The sequence below is a fragment of the Osmerus eperlanus genome, chromosome 9, assembly GCF_963692335.1.
Source record: "Osmerus eperlanus chromosome 9, fOsmEpe2.1, whole genome shotgun sequence".
NCBI lineage: Eukaryota > Metazoa > Chordata > Actinopteri > Osmeriformes > Osmeridae > Osmerus > Osmerus eperlanus.
The window spans coordinates 18,187,913-18,211,424 of NC_085026.1; the positions used below are offsets into that span (position 1 = coordinate 18,187,913).

The 23,512-nt window shown below is 47.3% G+C and overlaps 3 protein-coding genes across 4 annotated transcripts; all 3 read right to left on the reverse strand.

Moving 5' to 3' along the window:
- Positions 1-67: 67 nt before the first annotated feature.
- Positions 68-6,631, reverse strand: adss1 (adenylosuccinate synthase 1). 2 transcript variants are annotated; one of them, XM_062470008.1, is made up of 13 exons: positions 6,399-6,631; positions 4,996-5,098; positions 4,853-4,915; positions 4,716-4,766; positions 4,514-4,580; positions 4,076-4,183; positions 3,853-3,934; positions 3,630-3,756; positions 3,389-3,543; positions 1,391-1,515; positions 948-1,045; positions 662-811; positions 68-470 (listed from the first exon to the last, which is right to left on the reverse strand). In XM_062470008.1, exons 1-13 carry the CDS (start codon positions 6,585-6,587, stop codon positions 418-420), a joined length of 1,371 nt encoding a protein of 456 aa, XP_062325992.1. In that variant the 5' UTR covers positions 6,588-6,631; the 3' UTR covers positions 68-417. The 2 variants fall into 2 exon arrangements, with proteins under 2 accessions (XP_062325992.1, XP_062325993.1); XM_062470009.1 differs by lacking the exon at positions 6,399-6,631 and adding an exon at positions 5,202-5,240.
- An 830-nt stretch (positions 6,632-7,461) lies between these two features.
- LOC134026895 (inverted formin-2-like) lies at positions 7,462-15,205 on the reverse strand. The gene is made up of 20 exons (XM_062469927.1): positions 14,761-15,205; positions 14,372-14,513; positions 13,995-14,127; positions 13,251-13,811; positions 12,963-13,105; positions 12,776-12,837; positions 12,585-12,687; positions 12,336-12,421; positions 11,916-12,016; positions 11,591-11,661; positions 11,410-11,517; positions 11,057-11,127; positions 10,848-10,968; positions 10,558-10,722; positions 10,284-10,383; positions 9,939-10,091; positions 9,529-9,624; positions 8,728-9,450; positions 8,346-8,393; positions 7,462-7,630 (listed from the first exon to the last, which is right to left on the reverse strand). Exons 2-19 carry the CDS (start codon positions 14,459-14,461, stop codon positions 8,347-8,349), a joined length of 2,934 nt encoding a protein of 977 aa, XP_062325911.1. The 5' UTR covers positions 14,462-14,513; positions 14,761-15,205; the 3' UTR covers positions 7,462-7,630; position 8,346.
- inf2 (inverted formin 2) lies at positions 14,757-23,489 on the reverse strand. Its single transcript, XM_062470046.1, has 5 exons — positions 23,321-23,489; positions 17,642-18,053; positions 17,019-17,134; positions 16,312-16,471; positions 14,757-14,794 (listed from the first exon to the last, which is right to left on the reverse strand). The coding sequence occupies exons 1-5, from the start codon at positions 23,384-23,386 to the stop codon at positions 14,757-14,759; spliced, it is 792 nt and encodes a 263-aa protein (XP_062326030.1). The 5' UTR covers positions 23,387-23,489.
- Between the last annotated feature and the right edge of the window lie 23 nt (positions 23,490-23,512).

Genomic DNA, 23,512 nt, shown 5'->3' on the forward strand with positions numbered 1-23,512 from the left:
CTTTTTCAAACATCATATAAAAAGAATTGACAACACGTTTAATGAAATTATTGACAACTATTCCGCACACTGTTGTACTCCAACACATGTTTATTGTGCAAACAGACTGCCGCTTGAATGATCTGCTGTAATAAATGTGTAAACTCTTGTAAACTCATACACACAGTAGGGTGTCGTAACGTAAGTACTTGGGAAACTTCCCTTTCTCTGCTTTGCGATTAAATAGACTTTTAAATCAACTGAATAACATTTTTCCGACAACACAGTCAACGTCTTGTAAAATGCTTGATGTCCAGCACTGTTTTCCTAATTGTTACCATAAATGTGCCAATGAGATTGACAGAATTGGGACCCTATACATCACATCACGCCACATCTTAGTGTTTACGTTGGGATAAAAAGGAAGAGATATCCACTTTAAAACATCTGGATCATGCACTCTCTGGACTTTCCAACACCAACCCACTTGACTGTAGAAAAAAAGAAGAGATATTTGTTATAATAATAACGATATTAAAACATTTTCACTGAAATTAACCGTGCAGCACTGGGCATGACCGTTCCGACCAGTGGCGCCATCTACAGTTCCTAGAGTGAGGTATGGTTCTACTACAGAACAGCCCGCAGCATGCTACAACCTGCCTGTCCTTTTGGTACTTACTGGGCACTCCAATGTGGTTCTCCACAAAGCGGATGTAGTTCTGGGCCTTGGCCGGAAGGTCGTTCCACTTCCTGGCTGCTGATGTGTCAGCCTTCCAGCCTGGGAACGTTTCATACTCCACATCTACCTTGTGCAAAACTTCCATGTTCGCTGGAATAAATTACGATTAATTTTCATATAATCCAGGGAAGAATGTTTCGTTACACGAGTGGGACATGTTCCACCCATAAGACCTTTGCACAGTACTGTACTTTAGAGAATACGTATGCTTCTGCCAACATCATACCTGGGAAATGAGGGACTCTTTTTCCATTGACCTTGTAGGCCACTCCTACTTTGATTTCATCCAACACATCAAGGATGTCAAGTTTTGTCAAAGCAATGCTGTAGACAAATAACACGTCCACAGTAAGTACTCATTTGCTCAAAGGCAAATATGTACATTTACATTACATTTTACATTTAGTCATTTAGCAGACGCTCTTATCCAGAGCGACTTACAGTAAGTACAGGGACATTCCCCCGAGGCAAGTAGGGTGAAGTGCCTTGCCCAAGGACACAACGTCAGTTGGCATGGCCGGGAATCGAACTGGCAACCTTTGGATTACTATCCCGATTCCCTCACCGCTCAGCCACCTGACTCCCCTGACTATGTGATAACAGACATAACTTCTTTTTAGCTTAGAGGAAGAAGGAAAGCGTGAAAGTGTGGTGTTCCTGAGCCCTCACGCGGTGAAGCCGTTGATCATGTGTGCGTATCTCAGGATGACCAGATCCAGCCAACCACAGCGCCGCTTCCTGCCCGTGGTCACGCCCACCTCGTGACCCCTGGTCTGCAGAAGTTCCCCCACAGCCTGCAAAACACAGCTCACTCATCACCAAGACGACAGACGGGAACATCCCACGTATACATCTACCTATACAACACTTATCAAATGAACTGATACAGTAACTGACGTCTGCATAGCATTATCAACACTATGTTCGTTCTGACTGAGAGATCAAGTTGCGACATGTTGACCTCTAGCCCGATGGCCAGTTCTCATGTTAGGTAATTTAACCCAAGAACAGACAGTAAATCTATCTTGAACCCGGACACTAGCCCTAAATTTATCTCCTGAACATGTGATCGACATAAGAGCGCTAGAGAGTCAGGACTGGTCTCACACAATATGACAGCTGTTCCACCGGGCTAACACCTCGTAGCCCAGCCCTGCTGCATGTCAGTCATATGATCTCCATGAAAACAGTCACCAAACATATCAAGCTCCTTTTGTACCACATGTAAGAGCTATTATACATAGCTCTACAATCAAACCAACTCTGTCTGAAACATGCTTCTTCATGTTTGTGGAACCAGAGACCGACAGTGAGTCAGACCTCGCTGGTGCTGGAGCCTTTTGTGTTCAGACGGGGTCTTATGTAACCGAGTCAAATTGGTTCAACTCCCTCCTCAGTGTAAATACCAACCACCCGCACCATCGAAGATCCAACTTTTCGGTGGTGTAGCTGGTTAAAGTGATGTTTGTAAAGGTGGTAGTCATGTTGTAAGTAAGACAACCCAAGTTCAAAGCCCAGTACGAGGAAGCTACACTGACGAGCGACAACACCCGCTACACCTGCCACACCTGTTACACCTGTTACACCAGCTACCCGCTACACCTGCCACACCTGTTACACCTGTTACACCAGCTACCCGCTACACCTGCCACACCTGTTACACCTGTTACACCAGCTACCCGCTACACCTGCCACACCTGTTACACCTGTTACACCAGCTACCCGCTACACCTGCCACACCTGTTACACCTGTTACACCAGCTACCCGCTACACCTGCCACACCTGTTACACCTGTTACACCAGCTACCCGCTACACCTGCCACACCTGTTACACCTGTTACACCAGCTACCCGCTACACCTGTTACACCTGTTACACCTGTTACACCAGCTACCCGCTACACCCGCTACACCTGCCACACCTGTTACACCTGTTACACCAGCTACCCGCTACACCCGCTACACCTGTTACACCTGTTACACCAGCTACCCGCTACACCTGCTACACCTGTTACACCTGTTACACCTGTTACACCAGCTACCCGCTACACCCGCTACACACGCTACACCTGTTACACCTGTTACACCTGTTACACCTGTTACACCTGCCACACCTATTACACCAGCTACCCGCTACACCTGCCACACCTGTTACACCAGCTACCCGCTACACCTGCCACACCTATTACACCAGCTACCCGCTACACCTGCCACACCTGTTACACCAGCTACCCGCTACACCCGCTACACCTGTTACACCTGTTACACCTGTTACACCAGCTACCCGCTACACCTGCCACACCTGTTACACCAGCTACCCGCTACACCCGCTACACCTGCCACACCTGTTACACCAGCTACCCGCTACACCTGCCACACCTGTTACACCTGTTACACCTGTTACACCAGCTACCCGCTACACCTGCCACACCTGTTACACCAGCTACCCGCTACACCTGCCACACCTGTTACACCTGCCACACCTGTTACACCTGCCACACCTGTTACACCAGCTACCCGCTACACCTGCCACACCTGTTACACCAGCTACCCGCTACACCTGCCACACCTGTTACACCTGTTACACCTGTTACACCAGCTACCCGCTACACCTGCCACACCTGTTACACCAGCTACCCGCTACACCCGCTACACCTGCTACACTTACATTGAGCTGCTCTGTAGGAAAGGCTCCGATGCCTACTCTTGTGGTGTAGGCTTTCGACACCCCGAACACATCGCCGATGTTCAGGGGAGGGATGCCCAGGCCAGTACAGGCTCCTCCCACGGTGCAGTTTGATGAGGTCACAAAAGGATATGTGCCTGAAGGAAAAAGAAGGTGGTGTTTGAGGGGACGTAGGCTGTACGTGTTTTGTAGCGTGTCTTGACTCTGAAGCGTTCATGTTTACCAAAGTCGATGTCCAGCAGGGCAGCGTTGGCCCCTTCCACCAGGATCTTCTTGGGAGGCCCATGGAGAGCTTCATACATGTAGTAGACTCCATCTCTCACCATCGGCCGCAACCTCTCTCCGTACTCCTGCAACAGCCAGGACAGACATAAGCTAGAAAAATCACTCACAGACAACGGCAGATGTTTCAGACAGCAGTTAGCCCCCGCTTGTGTCTCCTGTACCTTGAGTTCTTTCAGCTGAGCCTCGACATCTGCGATCAGGGACGGGTACATGGACTGGTACTGCTGGACAAGGTTCCTAAATCTGGAAGGACGCCAACAATCATCTCAGTGTAAATGTTAACTGTGGACTGGAGTTCAAAATAACCTTACCCCATTCATATGGGAGGGTTCAGGGTGAACATATTGTGGTTACATAATGTCTCCAGACTGCCATGTGCCCCACCTGGCAGAGAAGTCATTAAAGTCTCCCAGGAGGTCGCACACACGCAGACCTGTTCGGGATGCTTTGCTGGAATAAGTCGGTCCAATGCCTTTCTTGGTCGTTCCAATACTACAGTGAAGGGGAGAATAAATAATTACACTACATTAATGTGACTGTAACATTGACTTAATTTCCTCCTCCCTCCCTCCCTCCCTCCCTCCCCTTCCCTCCTCCCCTCCTCCTCCTCCCCTCCTCCCTCCCCTCCTCCTCCTCCTCCCCTCCCCTGCTCCTCCTCCCTTCCCCCCTCCCTCCCCTGCTCCTCCTCCCCTTCCCTCATCCTCCCTTCCCCCCTCCCTCCTCCTCCTCCCCTCCTCCTCCTCCCCCTCCCCTGCTCCTCCTCCCCTTCCCTCCTCCTCCCCTCCTCCCTCCCTCCTCCTCCTCCTCCCCTCCCCTCCTCACTTCTTTCCCTCCTGTGCTTGTCTCTGTGTCTCCTGGATTCCATCCACCACTTGGTGGAAATCAAACACTGTTGAGAGACCAAAGAAAATCAACATGAGTTGGAACTTATATAATCATTTATGGTAAACATAGAGCATATTGAACGGTGAACAGCCTCACTTCAGTTGGATTACGTTACAAAATAACAAAGATGTGTACTCACCAAGGTGAGCTCTGTCAGAGACGATCAGCCTCTTCTCCCAGCCTTTGAGACCTGGGAGAAGAACAGAGACCACAAACACACATGGGTCCCGTTGAATCTGGACAATACAGTCTGAAATGTTTTCGAACGTTGTATACCTTTCTTGTCGTTCTTATCGCCCTCCTCGAACAAGCCTGGTAGATGAATGACAACTCCATTCCCTACAAGAACAAGAACGCAAAAACACTTTTTGAATACCAGAAGCAAGATGGCACCAAGATTGGACAAGCACAACACTCACCGATGAGAGAAATGCTTTTGGTGTTGATGATCCCGCTGGGGAGAAGGTGGAAGTCATATTCTTTGCCGTCCACTACAACCGTGTGGCCTGCGTTGTTACCTCCCTGGAGACGCAAAACAAGATCTCATTAAAGAGATTAGTGTCCCTACAACTGTAAACATCATCAAGTAACAAATAAACACTGATCCATAGAAGGAATATCTTACCATATTCAAACAATTGCGGCACATTTGACAACTCAGGGAAAAAGTATAATTTTATTTCAGTCAGTGGGAAATATGCTCTTAGCTCTCCACTCCCTGTTCAACCAAGCCCCCACCCCTCCACCCCCTGTTGCCCACTACTGGATCCCCTGTTGCCCCCTGCCGCACCCGTATATACCCACTACTGGATCAACTATTTTAACAGACTTGGCTGGGAGACCCTTCACTTCATGCCCCTGGCTAAGACCTGGCCTTCTCACATGTCAAGCCACCCTGGGAATGTGACCCACACCAGCCCAGAGGGTGGGAGGGGGGGAGGGAAAGGGGAGGGGAGAAGAGAAGGGGAGGGGAAGGGGGGGGAGAAGAGAAGGGGAGGGGAAGGGGGGGGAGAAGAGAAGGGGAGGGGAAGGGGGGGGAGAAGAGAAGGGGAGGGGAAGGGGGGGGAGAAGAGAAGGGGAGGGGAGAGTTCCTCCCAAGGACCTGAGTAGGATCTTTAAAGGTTCCACTGAAATTATTTTTTAAGTTGATTGATAACAAACTGATGATGCTAGAAAGAGACATGTCTGTGTAACATAACGACACTATTCTAATTTTGAGATTTGATCGCTTTTCTATTGACGTTACTTTGGTATCTTATCAATATACTATCAGTTGTATCAGTCAATTGTTGTTCTGCTGTGTTTTCTGTAACCTTGTATGAAGACTTGTGTCAGATGTATTTCTTGTTTGCCTTATGTTTGGGTTCATCAGTCAGAGATATTTGTTGAATAGGTCAGTGAGGGAACATTTATGTTCCAGCCAGATAATGCAGAGAGAGCTTTCAAGTTGGACACGATCATGTTACATGCTGGCTACTACTGCTAAACAGGGACAGATGACCTGTCAACTTTTGTAATATACCAAACGACCGTATTGTATCTTGGAGTAGATTTTATATACATGACATGCACTGAACATTGCCTCTTGATAATGAAAATGTGATTTCCTGTTGGAACTTTAACCTCCAGCGAAAAAAAGTAGGACCTAGTCCACACCTGTTACTCTGTATGTTTCATTTTGTATACTCACTTTATACAGTAGTCTGGCAGATTGCATTTGGCGAGTTTAACTTAAGACCCGCAGCTACTTTTAAATAAACACCAATGTTGACATTTAAAAAAGAGTTACACGACTGTAGTTTCAACATTTGTCTAATATTACCTGACATCTGCAAACAAGGTCAGACTCAGTCGCCAACAAATCGACAACTTTTCCTTTTCCTTCATCTCCCCACTGCGCGCCGAGCACCACTGTTACTTTGTTCCCTGTGTCGTTGCGTGGTCGCTTCAACCCTGCCGAGGGTGGGTTGGAGTAGCTTTTGTGATCTTTTGCCGACCAGCTAAACGACATGATAGCTCCAGACCGTCTCACTGGAAAGTGATTTAGCGTTGCTTTGCTGTGTTAGTAACTTCACTGGCCGGTGATGTCACCAAGACGCACGCGATGCGCCAGGCTCTCCGTGGCGCTATTTCTTTGGTTTTCTATGTGAATTTAAGGAATATAGCTATAGACACTCAAACTTATAAACGCACAAAAAAGTATCAAAACTGTGAATTTGAGTTACTTTTTAAGGAAGATTAATGACTCCTAATAATAATAAATATTTTATTTTTTAATGTAACGTTAGTCTTAATTTGTGATGAGTAGGCTAGGGCCTACGTGTCTCTCAGTTGTATTCCTAATCTTTCAATAAAATACAAAATAAAAAATAAAAAACGCTAATGTGCGCTGTGGTCTCTAAATCGTACTGACATTTTGAAACATATTTAAAACGTAATATTATCTTTTTTATTATGTAGGCTACTCCTAAACCATGCTATAATACATCATCACGCTTTATTAAATACGCTTTATGATAAAGTATTTTCTGACAATCATAGAAATAGGCAACTATTAGGAAAATGCATTTGCTTATTTAACAGTTACATAGACAAGACAGGCAGGATTTAATATTGTGTAAATACTATGCTACTTAGGCTATATATGTCTAGAAATATCAATTTAACGTAACAAAGTCACATACAAAATAATTACATAAAAAGGTAAAATAAGTTATTTCTTATTCATCTTTATAGTACACTTATTTACACAGAATAGGTTAATACAGGTGCTAGGACATCCAGGCAGTGCATTGCGTCTTTTGTCGAGATAAAGTTTTATCATGTCTCCATAGCGTTGCAGGACTCCGGAACAAGTGCTTCCTCCGGTGAAACGTAGCGGGTGCTCCATTTATTTTGCTTTTTTATTGTAAAAGAAAAAACACTCAAAAGAAGGCATATTTGATATTTTCACAGCAGTCTGTTTTGTTGCAATTTAGTCCGTATTTATACAGAAACTGGCAATATCGCTTCAGCTTTTCCGTTTCCCTCTGGACTTCCGCTTCCTGGAGTCGCCTGCAGGTAGAGGTAGAGACGCACATTTATGTTTATTTATACACATTTATTTATATATTAATAAATGTATTTGGAGTATTCAATATTCTAATCGTTATTAAGGACGGTTAAGATGGTTGATGGACAAGCGTCAGGGAGAGAAGGGGCGTGTTTTTGTATGGAATTATTACGTTTAGGAATTATTTGTCAGTTTCATTATTTTAATCTTTGTTGTTTTAGGCATTTCATGGCTCACAACAAGCAGAACGGTAATCCTATATGTTAGTAAATGAAAAATAATTGTACTCATTGGGGTGTGGTTTAAAAACAAAGAGACACAGAAACATGACAGTTAAAACAGTTGGACAATAATGACGTTTTCAAATTAACGCCTTCACAATTAGAGTTGAGTGTTTACGTTGACTTTTTAAATTAATCATCCATACTGGGACGGTTTTCCCAAAAGAATCTGTCAAAACATCCATTCAGATTATAGAGGAACCCAGTGGAATACACATTTACCTGGGAAAATAATCACCACGATTCAAACATGTTAGCTTTTTGCGAACATCAAAGAAGAATGTTGAAGATATAATGAACAAACACACACCCCGACTCTGATTAGACTAACGCAAATCTGTTATTTGAAATCAGCGGTTATGGTATTAATATTTTCATTAAGTTGCGGTTGCCGTTTCCCCTGTTAGTCTGCCCCCAAGCTGGGAGGTGGACCTACCTCACTGCAACACACAACCCTTTTTACGGTTCTCTGTCCCAGAGTTACCTTGTGTTTCAGAGGGTCAGAGGGAAAAACACGGAGACACACTGATGATCATGAAAGGAATCAGGGATGCGTAAATGAAAGGAGTCAAAGACAACTAAACTCGGCACAAAAAATGAATACATTCAAACTCAGGGGACAAGTCCCCACAAATGGTTCACAAGGGGGAAGAAAACCTGGGCATTTTCCAAATCTTAAAAATATATAAGCTTTGTATACAAAGCATAATGAAGTAACACAACCACCCGGCAACTGACGGGGAAAACTCTCCATCTGAAGCACTTGAACAGACCACCGTTTAATGCTTGATCTTTATTAGAGTTACATAATGAGTTACCTTCGTGACTTTTCTTTTTATTCCTCCGCAGAAGTTTGTGCTGCTGCCGGGGTTGAGGGTTGAGCGTGCCGGAGGACGCAGAAGCAGGCACAGCCTCTGAAACGGACGAAAACAAATCTTCTGACTCCACCCCGTCCGGAAGGTCGTAGCCCAGGATGCCGTCCTCAACGCTGTCGCAGGGATCCTTCCTGTCATAGTGCCCGTGTCTGCAGCTCCCTCTGTCCTGGCCCACCGCTTCATCCTGCTCCTCTCTCCCTGCAGCTTTCTCTTCCCTCCTGCCATGCTCACCTCCAGTCTCAGCCTCCAGTATTTCCCCCGTGGCTTCTCCCTCACCATCCCTAAGTGTGTCTAGACCTGCAGGTCTACATGTTCCATGGACCTGGCTCTCTCCAGCGCTCTCCAGCGGCCTTCCACCCAGACCGCTGTTCCCGTCCAGGACAGCTCCAGCCAGGTCCATGAGGCCTCGGGCTGGTATGCTCGTCCTGGCATCCACCTCAGGTGTGGTGCTGGCGGGGAGGCTTGGCTGAGACACCCCCGTTGCCTGGAGGTCCGGGGGAGCTGGAGGACTGCTGGGAGCTGACGATGGCTCTTGTCGGGGACTGCTCAGGGATGCAGAATGTTTTCGGTGACTCTCCGAGTACACAGCAGGTCCTTCTTGCGGCGTGTTCAGAGGCGAGGCCGGGCTTCCAGGGGGTCTGCTGGGAGGACAGCCGCCCGCTCCTCCTGCGGAGGCTCGCTCCTCGGGTGGAGGCTGCGGGGGGCTGGAGGAGGCTCGCTCCTCGGGTGGAGGCTGCGGGGGACTGGAGGAGGCTCGCTCCTCGGGTGGAGGCTGTGGGGGGCTGGAGGATCTTTCTACGAGAGAGGATCCAGCTCCTTCTACAGGCGAGACACAAGATCCTGTCGAGAGAGATTAGTTCAGTTGTTACCACAGACAATACAGTTGAAAATATAGAAACAAAGTTCAGCGGTGTTCCAAGACACTTTTTTGTTGACATTTCACATCAAACTGGCACTTTTGTGTCAATCCTAATGCTGTAGTCTAAATAGACTTGACATCAACATCTCCTTTAGACAGACAGGTTATGGAGGCGCAGGTTAGTGGGGGGGTGAGGGGAGAGGCAGCAGGAAAGCAAGGGTGAGGGCACAGGGTGAAGCTGCGAAGCCTGGTAATGGAGGCGTGAGCAGGGCTGAGGGTCATATCATGTCCTTACCAGGTAGGCCGTTATCCCTATGACTGTCACTACAGGAGGGGCTTTCCTTTTCGCACCTGGGCCGTGTTTTCCTGAGGGAGAAGCCTTTCCTGATGTCAGCCAGGAGGTGGTCAACGATGCAGCCCTCGTCCTGAACCAGGGGAACCTTCCTGACTGGAGGGAGAACAGACACACACAGAGACAGAGAGACAGAGAGAGAGAGACAGAGAGAGAGGGAGGTGTGAGTGTGTGAAAGAGGGACAGACAGACAGACAGACATACACTCGTGTTAACATACCACCCACCTAGAAGACATTGTTGGACTGGTTTCAAAACCAGCCCAGAGGAAGGGAGATGAGCACTCACTGATCTTCCCGTTCTCCCCTTTCTGCCTCTTGGACTCCTCCTCCAGCTGCCTCTTCCTCTTCTCTGCCCTGGCAGCCTGCTCCTTCCGCATCTTGTTCTCCTGTGGGCGGGAACACACGTTCAGAAAACATATGAAATATCTCCATCTTTTGATAGACGGAGGCTGTGAATGATCATGTATCGGAATTCCTGCCTTCATTTACCCCCCCCCAAAAAAATCGACCTTAAAGTCGAGAAGATTTGTGACTTATTATCCAACATGTTCTCCTCTAACCTTGAGAGCTTTAATGAAAAGCCCCCTGAAAGTCTTGATGGTTCCGAACAGCTCCTCCAGAGAAAGCTGTTCGGCGTCTTCACAGAGATAGAGTGCCAGGGCAGCTTTCTTCTTGTTGATCTCTGAAAACCGCTCCTCCAGATCCATGCAGGCCTTCACGCTTTCCTGAGGGAGGGTGGAAGTGTCAACATATACTCACACTTATCCACAAGAACAATTCCATCCCATTCCTCTTACGATGTGTCGCGAACAAACACCAGTGAGCTGCCTCATCACGTGTATTTTCATACCTCGATGGTTTTAGCAAACTGCTCCTTGACGTCCTCCGGAGAGTTGGACACTTTAGTGACTGCAGCTTGGAGACGTTTCAGTAGATCACTGGCTTCAGCCTGGATGGACTCCAGGTTGACCCTGAACGACAAAGAAAATCAATCTGACAATTCTGAGCTGCTCTCGTTCTGCAGACAGGGCAGATGACAGGGGCGGGTGAACATCTTACCCAGCAGCATTCTCACACACTTCAATATCATCCGGCAGCTGCAGTATCTCTGGGTGGTTCTGCTCTGCCTCCTGTGAAACACATGGCTATTCAACACTCTGCGAGCAAACCACCACTGAATAAATAATGTAATATAATAACAATAACTAGAAATGTATTGATTTAGCAGACACTTGAAACCAGACCAACATACTTCGGGGATTTGAACCTCTTGATCTAGGACACTCTACCGCTGAGCTAACTCCCTCCCCCAGAGCGCTGGGCGCCCAGCAGGGCTGCGTACCCCCAGAGCGCTGGGCGCCCAGCAGGGCTGCGTACCCCCAGAGCGCTGGGCGCCCAGCAGGGCTGCGTACCTCCAGGATGTGGTGCAGCAGAGTGATGCGGCTCTTGTTGGCCTTGGTCTCCGTCAGCTTGAGCAGGGAGCTGATCTTGAAGCCCTCTGCGTTCCCCGTGTGGCTCCCCTGGAGGCGTCAGGAACAGGAAGTCAATAACTGTTCCAACCTCGCTAGCAGAAAGCTTCTAGAAAGTTCTTACATAGTTGAGGAAGTTTCCCACGTGGAGGATGAGCCTGCAGAAACTGGGCAGGAGAGTGCTGTCTCTGAGGCCTGAGGAAACAGACAAACTACACTCACATCTTTAACACCTCTCATTATCAAATACCCCTAATCTATACCATTAGCCCACAAAGCTCTGATTAAGATGGTCACGAAGCCTTGATATGGAAGGAGTAAATTCTGAGTGCAAGTGTTGATATGACACATGGTGGCTGTTTCCAGACAGACGTCAGTGCTCCTCCCAGTCTGGTGTTGGTGTCCCGGGGAGACGGCTGTTTCTAGAGAGTGAGGTTGTGTTGACTTACACAGGCAGGCCTGCTCCACCAGCTCTGCCTTGGGCTTGAGCATGTCCAGCACACACACCGTCTCCTCACACAGCAACATGCACTCAATCCTCAACTGGTAACTACAGCGAGGGGGAGAGAGAGAGGGGAGGGAGTGAGGAAGGAAGGAGGGAGAGAGGGAGGAAGGAGGGGGGGAGAGAGGAGGGAGGGGAGGGAGTGAGTGAGGAAGGAGGGGGGGAGAGAGGAGGAAGGAGGGGGGGAGAGAGGAGGATTAGGTGGAAGGAGGGATAAGAAGCAGTGAAAAACATGCCCAAGGAAATGCAATGAGCCACAACATGACGTTGGAGGTATTGTGTGAGGGACATGACTGCCAGAGATGGGGTCATCGGCTGCAGCTTGCAGTCTGGTGGTCTACAACTGGAGAGGCAGACAGGTTTTTACCAGGGCACAGCCAGAAGTGAGAGGTAGAAACAGTCAACGCTGGCCAGCTTGTCTTTCTCTCCCTGGAAGGACTTCAAGTTCTCAATCTACAGAGTCAGAAGAGAGATGCTTTGGTACTGGATACTGTGTTCCTGTGTTCCTGTGTTCCTGTGTTCCTGTGTTCCTGTGTTCCTGTGTTCCTGTGTTCCTGTGTTCCTGTGTTCCTGTGTTCCTGTGTTGTCTTCACAGGTCTTAGCACCGTGTACTAACCTCGTGCTTCTCTGGCAGCAGCTTGAGAAGCTGCTTCAACACCTCAACGTCAAATCTGGTCCTGTCCCCGTTCTGAACCAGAGCCACGAAGTCCTGGTGAGAGCTGGACCCAGTGGAACCAAAATCACCATCATTTGGTTCACAGAAACCTAAACAGCAAACATAACTTCAAATGTATAAGACTTACGTACCACCTGAACTGCTTCAGAAATATGTTCAAATTCAAGTTTTTTTGGGCGTCGATAAAAGAGATCTGCAGGTGAAAAAACAGCAAGACCGAAGGGTTAGTTTGTTCCTGCATGGCTGAGTGTTGGGAACGAGCAGTGTTTCTGCAGCCGTGTGAGAGCGTCTGAAGTGATTGGTCAGCGAGCCGCCCACCTCCTTAGGCTCCTTCTTGGCAGGAGCAGCTGTGCTCTTGTCTTTGTGCTCGGCCACGGGGAGGCAGAACAGCTGCTCGATGCTGCTGTAGTCCGGCTCCCGCGGGGCGTGTGTCTGAGCAGAGGCCCACATGGAGTGACCATCTGGGTGGAGGTGAGGGAGAGGGAGGGAGGGGCAGAGGGTGAGTGCACGAGTAAAAGAAAGTGTGAGAGAAAAATAGAAGTAGAGAGAGAGAGAGAGGTAGGGAGAGAGAGGTAGGGAGAGAGAACGCAGTCTCGCTCCTCTCACCGGTGACGGATCGGAGCTTTTGCCAGTTGAGCTTCTTCATCCTCAGGGTGGGGCAGGGGCCCGTCTGGGGGGCGCAAGCAGGGGGGGCCCCCAGAGACTGGCTGTTCTGGGCCACCACCACACCAGACGAGCCTGGCGGGGGAGGGGGGGGCGGGGGTCCCCCTCCTCCAGGTCCTGGTGGAGGGGGAGGAGCCATCCCTGGTAGGGGGGGAGGAGGAGGGGGTGGGGGGGGTCCTCCCCCTATGTGAGGGGGGGGAGGAGGAGGGGGTGGGGGGGGTCCTCCCCCTATGTGAGGGGGAAGAGGGGGAGGAGGAGGGGGAGGAGGCACCATCATACAGGATGGCAGAGGGGGTGGAAGTGGGGGCTTCTCTCGGCAGGGCGTGGCCTGGGCGGTGGCAGCCACAGGCACAGCACACCTGACCAGGTCATCACCTGCCAGCTCCGTCTGGACGGCCTTGTCCACCCTCCGGCACGGCTGGCCGTCCACAGCGTGGGAGTCTGGAGCCCGGCTCTTAGAGGACGTCAGCCGCTGCAAGGCCTTCTCACAGGACTGCACCTGAGCTGGAGAACACAACCACACCAACATCTCACAGGACTGCACCTGAGCTGGAGAACACAACCACACCAACATCTCACAGGACTGCACCTGAGCTGGAGAACACAACCACACCATCTCACAGGACTGCACCTGAGCTTAAGAAGCAGTGGTGGTGGAGGTGGAGGAGGATGGGTGGTGTGACTCACCGTCCTGGCCCAGCAGGATGGCTCTGTTCGTCAGGACCTCCAGGGCCTGCCACAGGTCGGACCTGTCTGGGCCCAGCAGCAGCAGAGCCTGTAGGATGGACAGCAGCTGGAGGGAGGCTGGAGAGATGCTGACCTGGACACGCGCACCAGAGATGCATGTACACAGATGACACAAGCACACTGTCTGTAAACTGTAGAACTACTTTTACTCCATTTCACTCAATACAAACAGGACAACTAACTCCTGTGACGGGTGTAAAATCCATCTTGCAGTCAATTGTATTTAGAACACAATGAACACTTGAGTGAAAGCAATCATGCACTCTTGACGCCACCAGCCTTGACCTAAGGCACGGATGTGTCCCGTCAGTGCCTACCTTGTTAAAGAGCGTGGTGAACACCTCCTGATGATCGCTCATGTCTATGCCTCCATACAGCCGCATTAGCTCGTCTTCATCCTCGGCCATGACCTCCTCGAACGACTCGCACTGAATGATCAAGTCTTCATCCTCCTGCTCCCTATGCAACACACGCAGACACGCTTTTAATAGTTAGTTCTACCACAAATGTAGTCGTTTAACAGAGGGCAAGGCTTGCCAGGCAAGCTGTACACTCCAGTAAACATTCCAAATTATTACATTGTCAAAACAAGCGCGCAACGCCAACTCATTTAATTCAAAAAGCCCCTATATTTGTATTAAATACTGAAGGCTACGCTGTCGTTTACGTGCTTAGAACAATGTGCTTAAATGCGTACAAAACTCACCTTAGTTTGGGAAGGACATCGAGTAACTGCAATCCTAGAAAATAATCAAACACGCCAAATTAATTGTGAAAATGTTTGCAAGGCACGTTTCCAGTAGCCTACGGGTTTCTATTGAAAATGTAAATCGCTCATGGACGGTTATGCTTTTCTACGAATGGACGTATACAAGCTAAAGTGATTTATTACACTTGTCTGTTCACCCAATCAACCAATCACAACAAAACAGGCATTTAATGGATGTCAGAGCAACAATGCCGTCTTATTACGGGCCGTTTAGGAAATAATTCAGACTGTCCACTCCTTACACAAACACATATGAAACACATAACCATTCACATATGAAACGTTCACACACATCCATACTACTGACAACTCACATCCACATATGTGAAATGCTCTCACAGATTCACACACATTCACTCTCATATATGAAACGCTCAAGTCTTATAAGGATAATAAGCTTTGAGAATGCATTTTTACAGAAACGGGAGCAAAATAGCTAAACAAGCATGAACATTTTTAAATACTGGTTGACCAAACACCAGAGATTGGGAAATACTTCTCCTATCCTCTCCTTTCACTTTGTTGAAAGGTTAAAAAAAATATTTCGAAAAAAGTTCTGAAAAAAAGTTTGAATAAAGATTTTCGAAAAATTATTTTGAAAAACAGTTTGCATCATTGATGTAATGTAATGTACTCTGCTCTAGGCCTCTCTGTTCTCCTCTTCCCTTTCCTCCTCTTCTCTCCTTTCAATTCACGTGTGGGGAGAAAAACGTTTTGAAAGGTTGAAAAAAACAATTTATAAAAAAAGTTTTACAATATCCTTTTGAAAGGTTGAAACAATATATAGGCCTATATATGTATATTTTTTTTCACCGCAACAAGTGTTATCGTAAAGTACTGTATAGGTCTACTCTATAAGGATTTTTTTAAATAAAATTGTTAGACACAAATATTCTTACATTTTCGAAAACAACCTCCAAGTAGGAAAGGTGAACTAAAAAGCCCTCTCGATTTATAAATGTTTTTTTTTTTTATGAATCTCAACAACAGTGCAGGAATGCCATGGCATTCATTGACATATAGGATAATTATTTATATCTTAAGAAAACAATTCAGTACAACTTATGATCTTAACAATTATGGTTGGCAGAAGAGTCAGGTGTTTGGGGACGAGATTGGGGACAGGCCTATAATTAGAAGCCAGGTGACAGAGCTATTGTCGACGGCCTAAATTCTCGCTCCTCCCATGTCTGTCCAGAGAAGAGTACACACATCCTCCACACAAGTACAAGTACTGATACTCATGTTTAAAAAGACTGGTAAAAGTTGAAGACTACACTTTTTCACTCAAGTAAATGTAAAGAAGTATGGGCTCTGATCTATACTTAAGTAAAAAGTAGATAGCTACCTGTTGGACCTCACATCATATTAATACATTAATACAAATTAAACATCCTTAAACATTTACCACCTAGCAGATGAACTACACCGTAAGAAGCGGGTTGAGCAACAGCGGAGCAGAGAAGCTCGTGGTGTGGTAAACCCTACCGATAAACTCCTTGCGCATCTTATCCCTCTGACGGAGGTCATCTGTGCCAAAGATGAGGGCGTTTATAACGCTGAGGAGAGTGACCATGTAAGGGACGTTGTCTGTGGCCTGCAACTCGTTCATGATCACACTGAACCGATACTGCTGGGTCTTCACACCCTACCGGACAAATAAAAACAAATCCCAGGTTATTCCCCAACATCATTTCAGCGGTGACTCAACTGTGATGTATGCAGTACCGCATGTCTACGCTAGGGTACGCCAAGTAAAGAAGAAGTAAAGCAAATTAGATAATGACCTAAACAGCATCTGTGATTCTAACACAAAAACGAACATTTACATGTTATTTAAAATACTATTCAAACAGCATACAGTTAAAATCCACGGTTAACATGTTACAGCTTTCCCGAGCCGTTGTAGATTTATCCTCTGAAAGGAGAGCTGGCGCTGGGTATCGCTTCATCTGCTCGAACGCTAGCCAGTAGCCCAAACAATAATTAATGTATATTCACGGCTAAGATATGCTATTAGAAAATCCTTAACTGGCGTTTTACACTCTCTGACAGCTGAGTGGCTAACTAGCTAAAAAGGAGGGACAGTGACAACACCAACGTCTTTCTGAAAAAGACGGTTTCTAAGGTTTTTAACTCCAAGCGCTCAAAGTCATTGACGCTCATAAGAAAACGCTATTGACACCCAGCATTACCTTGTAGTGGTCCAGGGCGTCCAGGGCCAACCTGTGTCCGTCTGAAGAGAACATACTGAGGGCCGCTAGCAGCTCAAACACCTGCTTCTTCACCATGGTGTTGGAGGTGTCCAGGGCTGGTGAACACGCAGGGGCATCGTTATTTCTGGTACTCATGTCTCTCTGAAAGCAAGTCCCTGTCTGTGTCCCTGTACGCTCTGCCGTAGGATCTTTAGGCATCTTTTGGTCACAGTGAATAACATGAACTTTGCACCTTGGTTTAGATAAGTGTATGTCATTTTCTTTACACTTTGACTGAAACTGTTACACCCCCCCCCCCCCCACCCCCCATTAAGACTCCAAACATTGGAGTTTCAGTCCAAATCAATGACTTGTAAAGGACTTGTTTGTCATAGAATGTGAGACATTCTGTTGTTGATTGCTAACCAGTACCTGACCAGACTTGTACCATTATCAGTGCTCTAGGTTAGCAATGTGCCGCTAAAATGCAGCATCTCATTAAACACCTGGAACACCATCTGAAAATACCACTTCACTATGGAGAGATTAGACCTGGTTTCTTTGGGATCACCGTCACTGTGTTGTTCACCCCTGCACAGGTGTTTGCGAGCCAGCGGACCCACCTTGGGAGAGCTTGCGGATGTAGCCCTCGTTCTCCACGATGAAGTGGATCCCCGCCGAGGAGTTCATGACGGCTCGCACGCAGCACACACAGGTGAGCTGCAGGAGGGCGTCTGCGATGCGCGAGCACCCCCGTCCGGAGAGCCGGTCCAGGGCCTCCAGGAGCAGGTCCAGACCGCTCAGCTCCAGGAACTGGACCATCCAGACCTGGTCGCTGCCCTCCAGACGGCGCTTCAGCCCAGAGTAGTTGACCACGGTGGGAACCTGCAGCAGCCGGATGCACAGCTCCGGGTCCGCGCTCTCCAGGTTGGCCTCCGGCTGCGTGTCCGAGTCCTGGGAGGAGCCCAGGCGGCCTCGGACAGCAGCCCACTTCTTCTTCCCGTCCGAACGCACCGACATCCTTCTGGAGGCGGGCTGTGGAGGAGACAGGGTCAGTCTGGTGGAGGAGACAGGGTCAGTCTGGTGTAGGAGACAGGGTCAGTCTGGTGGAGGAGACAGGGTCAGTCTGGTGGAGGGGACAGGGTCAGTCTGGTGGAGGGGACAGGGTCAGTCTGGTGGAGGAGACAGGGTCAGTCTGGTGGAGGGGACAGGGTCAGTCCGGTGGAGGAGACAGGGTCAGTCTGGTGGAGGAGACAGAGTCAGTCTGGTGGAGGAGACAGGGTCAGTTTGGTGGAGGAGACAGGGTCAGTCTGGTGGAGGAGACAGAGTCAGTCTGGTGGAGGGGACAGGGTCAGTCTGGTGGAGGGGACAGGGTCAGTCTGGTGGAGGGGACAGAGTTATACTGGAATGTTGCATCTGCAGGGTGTTCTCTTTGCATTCGAAAAATATGTTCAATTGAGAATAGTTAAGCAAGTGTTATCTACACCAAAGGATGCAGGCATTTTTCAGAAGAGATGCACATTCAGGCTAACTGACAGCTCTGCTGACTGGGGGATGAGTGAAAGATCCGTCAGCAGTCCTGTCATCACTGCTGCCAAACATCCACACTTAATCCTGCCTGAACAGAAAGAGCCTGCCTGTCAGCTCATCAACACAGAGCACAGAGGGAAGCTAATGATAGCATTAGTCTCTATTGTTGTGGGGGACTTTCATCCTGCTGGATAGAGGTTGTTTTCAATAGTCCCAGATGTCCCTCAATTCAATGTTCAATTCACACACGCACTGATGTGAAATCTCAATGACTACAACAATTTGACCCTTTCCTCCCTGGCATAATCACATGTGAACAGACAACAAGGAGAATATCTGGTCTGAAACTGCAGCTGAGGAGAAATGGCTCTTCCAGTAATGTCTTTATCGTTGAGCGCAGCCTGGCATTGACACAAGCGGCCTGTTCTGGCAGAGTAGGGCCTGTCTCCACCACCCTGGCCAAACTCCACCTTCTCAAACCCCAACCAGCAGCCGGCGTAAACATCCGACCCGCCCAGCCACACACAGAAATAACAACGTAGGCATTCAGACTAAAAAAGGGAAAAACATTTATTGAAAACGCTTCTGAGATTGGAAAGCGCTGAGATGTGGAAGTTCAACACAAACAGCTCTGAGAGGCAGGGAAGCAGACAGGAATTTTCTCTCCGAATCTGACGAGTCAACGCCACACATGGCTGGAGAATCTGGGCTGTGCTACATTTCTGTACATGTCTGGGAGTTTAACAGAAATTCTAAATTTACATTTAGTCATTTAGCAGACGCTCTTATCCAGAGCGACTTACAGTAAGTACAGGGACATTCCCCCCGAGGCAAGTAGGGTGAAGTGCCTTGCCCAAAGACACAACGTCATTTGGCACGGACGGGAATCGAACCAACAACCTTCTGATGAATAGCCCGACTCTCTAACCGCTGAGCCATCTGACCCAAAATTTTGCTCTTAAATGCCAATTAACATAATGCCAATTAACATAATGCGAACTAAACTCTAAACACAGTATGGGAGTCAGGTGGCTGAGCGGTGAGGGAGTCGGGCTAGTAATCCGAAGGTTGCCAGTTCGATTCCCGGTCATGCCAACTGACGTTGTGTCCTTGGGCAAGGCACTTCACCCTACTTGCCTCGGGGGAATGTCCCTGTACTTACTGTAAGTCGCTCTGGATAAGAGCGTCTGCTAAATGACTAAATGTAAATGTAACTCTGAGCCATGAGATACACCTCTATCACAGGAGGAATTAACACAAATTGGATTTCTATTTACTCAACTGGAAGTTAACATCCAGAACATGGGTCCTGTCTATTCCTCAAACACACAGAGCTTTCAAAACACAACCTCCTTCAACAGGACATCTGTCTCATTCAGCCCCACCAGCCCTGAGTCCTCCTGACTCCTGTTGCCATGAGTGAGTGTTGCCGTGGCAGCCACAGACAGACAATGCCCTTTCACAATAGGCCTCAGTCTTCTTCAATGAGGTCTTCTCATTGGCTACAGAATGGGAGGAATGGCTTGTGTTTTTGACAATAATTTGAATGACTTTCTACCATAAGAATAACAATTTTAGAAACTGAACAGACTAATGAAACTACGTAACCTTGTTTTAAACCAGCAAATAATGTAGCCATCATGACTTCCACTTGTCACTGTTGCACTTCCTTGACTTTTGTCCCTATGCCACTCCCACACAACTGAGCCAGAATGTCTGACAAGACTGGACGTTTTAGATAAGCAAAGTAGGATTTTCCAGCAAGGACCAGCCGCTGTTTAGAAAGGAAATGACTTTCCTGGGACAGGAAACTCCTGACACACGACATGAACTCCTCTTTTTCGGTTTCATTTCCACTGCATGCTACTAACGCTGTTTCTACCAGCAGCATGGACCAAGGGTCATTTACATAAGAAGGAAACAGGGTTTTTTAGGTGTTTCTGCTGTATACATGCCTCAACTTTGACTAATATCCTGATCTGAAGCACAGAACAGCTCCCACACAGCAACACAGGCTCCTCCACCCAGTTTGTGCCCTCTCATGGGATGCTGCCTACATACAGCCCATTCCAGCTCCCGGCACAAAGCCTTCTACAGTATTAAGTGTCTTGTCCCGCTTGTTATGAGTAACCTGCCAGTCCAGGTGAGGGCACAGGTACACGGCTGAATCCAGATGTGTGTAAGCTGTACCTGGGTCTGCTTTGCTTTAAGGAGTCGGTCAGTTCTTATCAAGCATTCCTAGTCCCACAAATGCAGAGTTGTGTTAGTAAACTAATAACGCTAATATAAGTAAACACATAAAGGGGACACAGTAGGTTTCGGAGAAGGTTGTGTCCCATGATGCTAAATCAGCTGTTTATGGGATGTTAAAACCCGTTTGTTGTCTTCTGTCTGGCATGCAGACTCTGCCAGAGAGAGCCAGACAGACACAGAGCCTCTCTGAACATGCAGGACTAGACCAGAGTACACAGCCAGCGAGTTCACTAACTTGCATAGTCAGATTGCCATACCCCGCTCAGAAACATGTGCGCCACAGTGATCTTGTTTATAAACCTTACTGACCTGTAGCATCACGTGGTTGGACATGTTGGGTCATGGTGCTAAATCACACCCTCTATCTCCCTAATACTGTTAGAGTAAGACTGAATGCTACCAAAAAACCCTGGGTAGTCACACAGTGGAGAGGTGTTCAGGTGGTTGAGATCAGCTGCAAGCAGGTTGCTTGTTGGTTATTAAACATGCAACCACATCTAGGTTACACAGTATTCTACATGTGGTACTCATTTCCTGAGCTGGTATGAGCATGGGGTATCTCTCTTGTCTGTGTAGGTTACAGTGCTGCCTGCTACAGCTGTACATCCATAGTAGCCTACCTTTACCCACGTAAAAGTCCTGTGAGAGGCCGTTTGTGGAAGATTATTTCAGAAGACTCATAAAATATGGACCTGGAGCCCTACCTTATGGTCTTGTTATGGTCACTGGGACTGTGAACCCCAGAGTGTTACACAGGAATAAAACCATAAGCAGAATTTAAACAGTTAAGTCTTATCTAGTTTGTATTTGTATGTTGTCATTTTTCGACACAGGTGGGTCACTAGTTACAGATTTTCAATCAAGATCACAAATCATAACTGTCCGTTTACCCAGTGGAGCCGAGACGTTTTAATGCTCCAGACTCGATTTGCTTGTCATCCACTGTATCCGTGTCTCAAGATCCAATGCTTCTGAAGGACTGTTACGTCTTGGTAATTGAGGGTCTTTAAATAGCAGGATGTCTCTAGGCTACTTGAGCTTGAATTGGCTTAACATTTTCTTACAACAACGAGTAAAAGGGCACATTTAATAACAAACTGGACAGACTTACTAACATTTCCATACAGTTAATACAAATAGCCTACTTTAATTACATACGGTATTAAGTTATAAATAATTAGCCTACCAAAACCTCGTTTTCAGTTTAGGCTCATCCTACCTTGTCTTATGCCATAAATAACCACTTAAAGAATCGCGTCCTCTGGTTGTTTTTAGGTCCCTTGCGACACTCGACTCCCTTGACACGTATCAGTAAAGCGCTATTAGCAGAGCGTACAAGATGCACGTATGTTAAAGCGGGATGGTTTGTGTGATAAGGTCCGCTCGTTTAAGCGCCTGTGACGATGCTGCAGCCACAGCTGGATAGCCCCTCCCACGGCCCTCCTGGCTGGGCGTGAATGTGTGGAATGCGGGACTGAAAGGAAATTATAAAATGCCTCTGGCTTTAGTGCCTGAATGACCAAGCTCAGAGATTTCTAAAGCGACATTTAGATTTAGTGATGTGTCAGAAAATTTGACTTTTACTAAAGGTAACAGAATAACATCAGGGCCATGCGGGAGTCATGTGTGAAACTATTTAGGCTACTATTGAACAATATTACAACAACTGTCGGGACACTTTTGTCCCAAGTGTCTAACAACGTTTAGTGTGGGGCCACATGCGAGATGAAATGTAGTATAGCCTCTTCTCGAAGTTTAAGAAGAGAGGCTATCATTTCATGGAAACATTTACTTTGGAAATCCTTACTAGGAATCAAAAGTATGCAAAAGTGTGGACTGGCAAGACATAGGCCAGATGGTTCGCTTATCTACAATCTATATTCTGTAATACTGACAGTTATAAGGGTCAGATTGTCACCAGGCAGGGATAGACAGAGCAGTATCACTGTTGTGATAGTTTCAGGGTCAAGTGAAATCCCATCTTTCTAGGTGACACAATAGTGGATGCTCAGATGAGATCTCAGCACCCCTAAAGATAATAATAAAAATAAAACAAAATCTTGAATTATTAAGAATTATTATTATCTTAAATAAGTTTTAGTTCTCTAACGTAAGAATTTGCAAACATGTCTGTTAGTGGCAGATGACTTTAAACAGGTTTAATATCCAGTGTCGCCATACACCTTTAATGTTGGTAGTCTGCCAGTAAAACCAAAGGAGAAGAAGTAGCCTAGTTAGTTAATTTCATGGCGCAGATTAAGAACACAGGTCACATTCTCATTGGGGGCTGAGCCCCCCTAAAGGTCTGATCCTAGAATCGCCCCTGGTGCTAGTCCAATAAGTCCACAGTTTTAAATTATGCTTCTCTGGTCTTGTGTTTTTGTGAAAAACATTTAAGAGGATCATTTTATCCCACTCCAAAAAATCAGGTGGCTGGTGGTTTGGCCACATTACAGTTTACCTGTCAGGTGAGGTCAGGACTTGAGCCCTACAGTTTTACCTCCAGAGGCTACTCCTACCTGTATCCAGTCATGAATCACAGAAATGGTTATATCCTTCCACCTTTCAAGTGCTTTGAAGGACATGGTAGAAACGCAGGGGGCTCACGGAACAGAGACGCACAAAACCGAAGATGAAAACAAAGCAATCGAAAGAGACTGCAAGTGAACGCTCAATAAAAACAAATCCTGCAACAGACCTTTCAAATACAT

Bases quoted from the DNA above. Each gene is read 5' to 3' on its own strand.
- adss1 (XM_062470008.1), bottom strand. From the start codon at position 6,587: ATGTCGTTTAGCTGGTCGGCAAAAGATCACAAAAGCTACTCCAACCCA. The intron at 4,184-4,513 runs GTGAGGAGGGGA...CCTTCACTGTAG, and splicing joins CAAGCACAGGAGGGAAAGAA to TATTGGAACGACCAAGAAAG. The intron at 1,516-3,388 runs GTAAGTGTAGCA...TGTGTTTTGCAG, and splicing joins TTCCTACAGAGCAGCTCAAT to GCTGTGGGGGAACTTCTGCA.
- LOC134026895 (XM_062469927.1), bottom strand. From the start codon at position 14,461: ATGGCCGAGGATGAAGACGAGCTAATGCGGCTGTATGGAGGCATAGAC. The intron at 11,662-11,915 runs GTAAGTCAACAC...CTGTTTCCTCAG, and splicing joins GGTGGAGCAGGCCTGCCTGT to GCCTCAGAGACAGCACTCTC. The intron at 8,394-8,727 runs GTAACTCATTAT...CTGAAACACAAG, and splicing joins TAAAAAGAAAAGTCACGAAG to GTAACTCTGGGACAGAGAAC.
- inf2 (XM_062470046.1), bottom strand. From the start codon at position 23,386: ATGTCCTTCAAAGCACTTGAAAGGTGGAAGGATATAACCATTTCTGTG. The intron at 18,054-23,320 runs GTAGGAGTAGCC...TCTCCTCCACAG, and splicing joins TGATTCATGACTGGATACAG to CCCGCCTCCAGAAGGATGTC. The intron at 16,472-17,018 runs GTAATGCTGGGT...TTTGTCCGGTAG, and splicing joins ACGCCCTGGACCACTACAAG to GGTGTGAAGACCCAGCAGTA.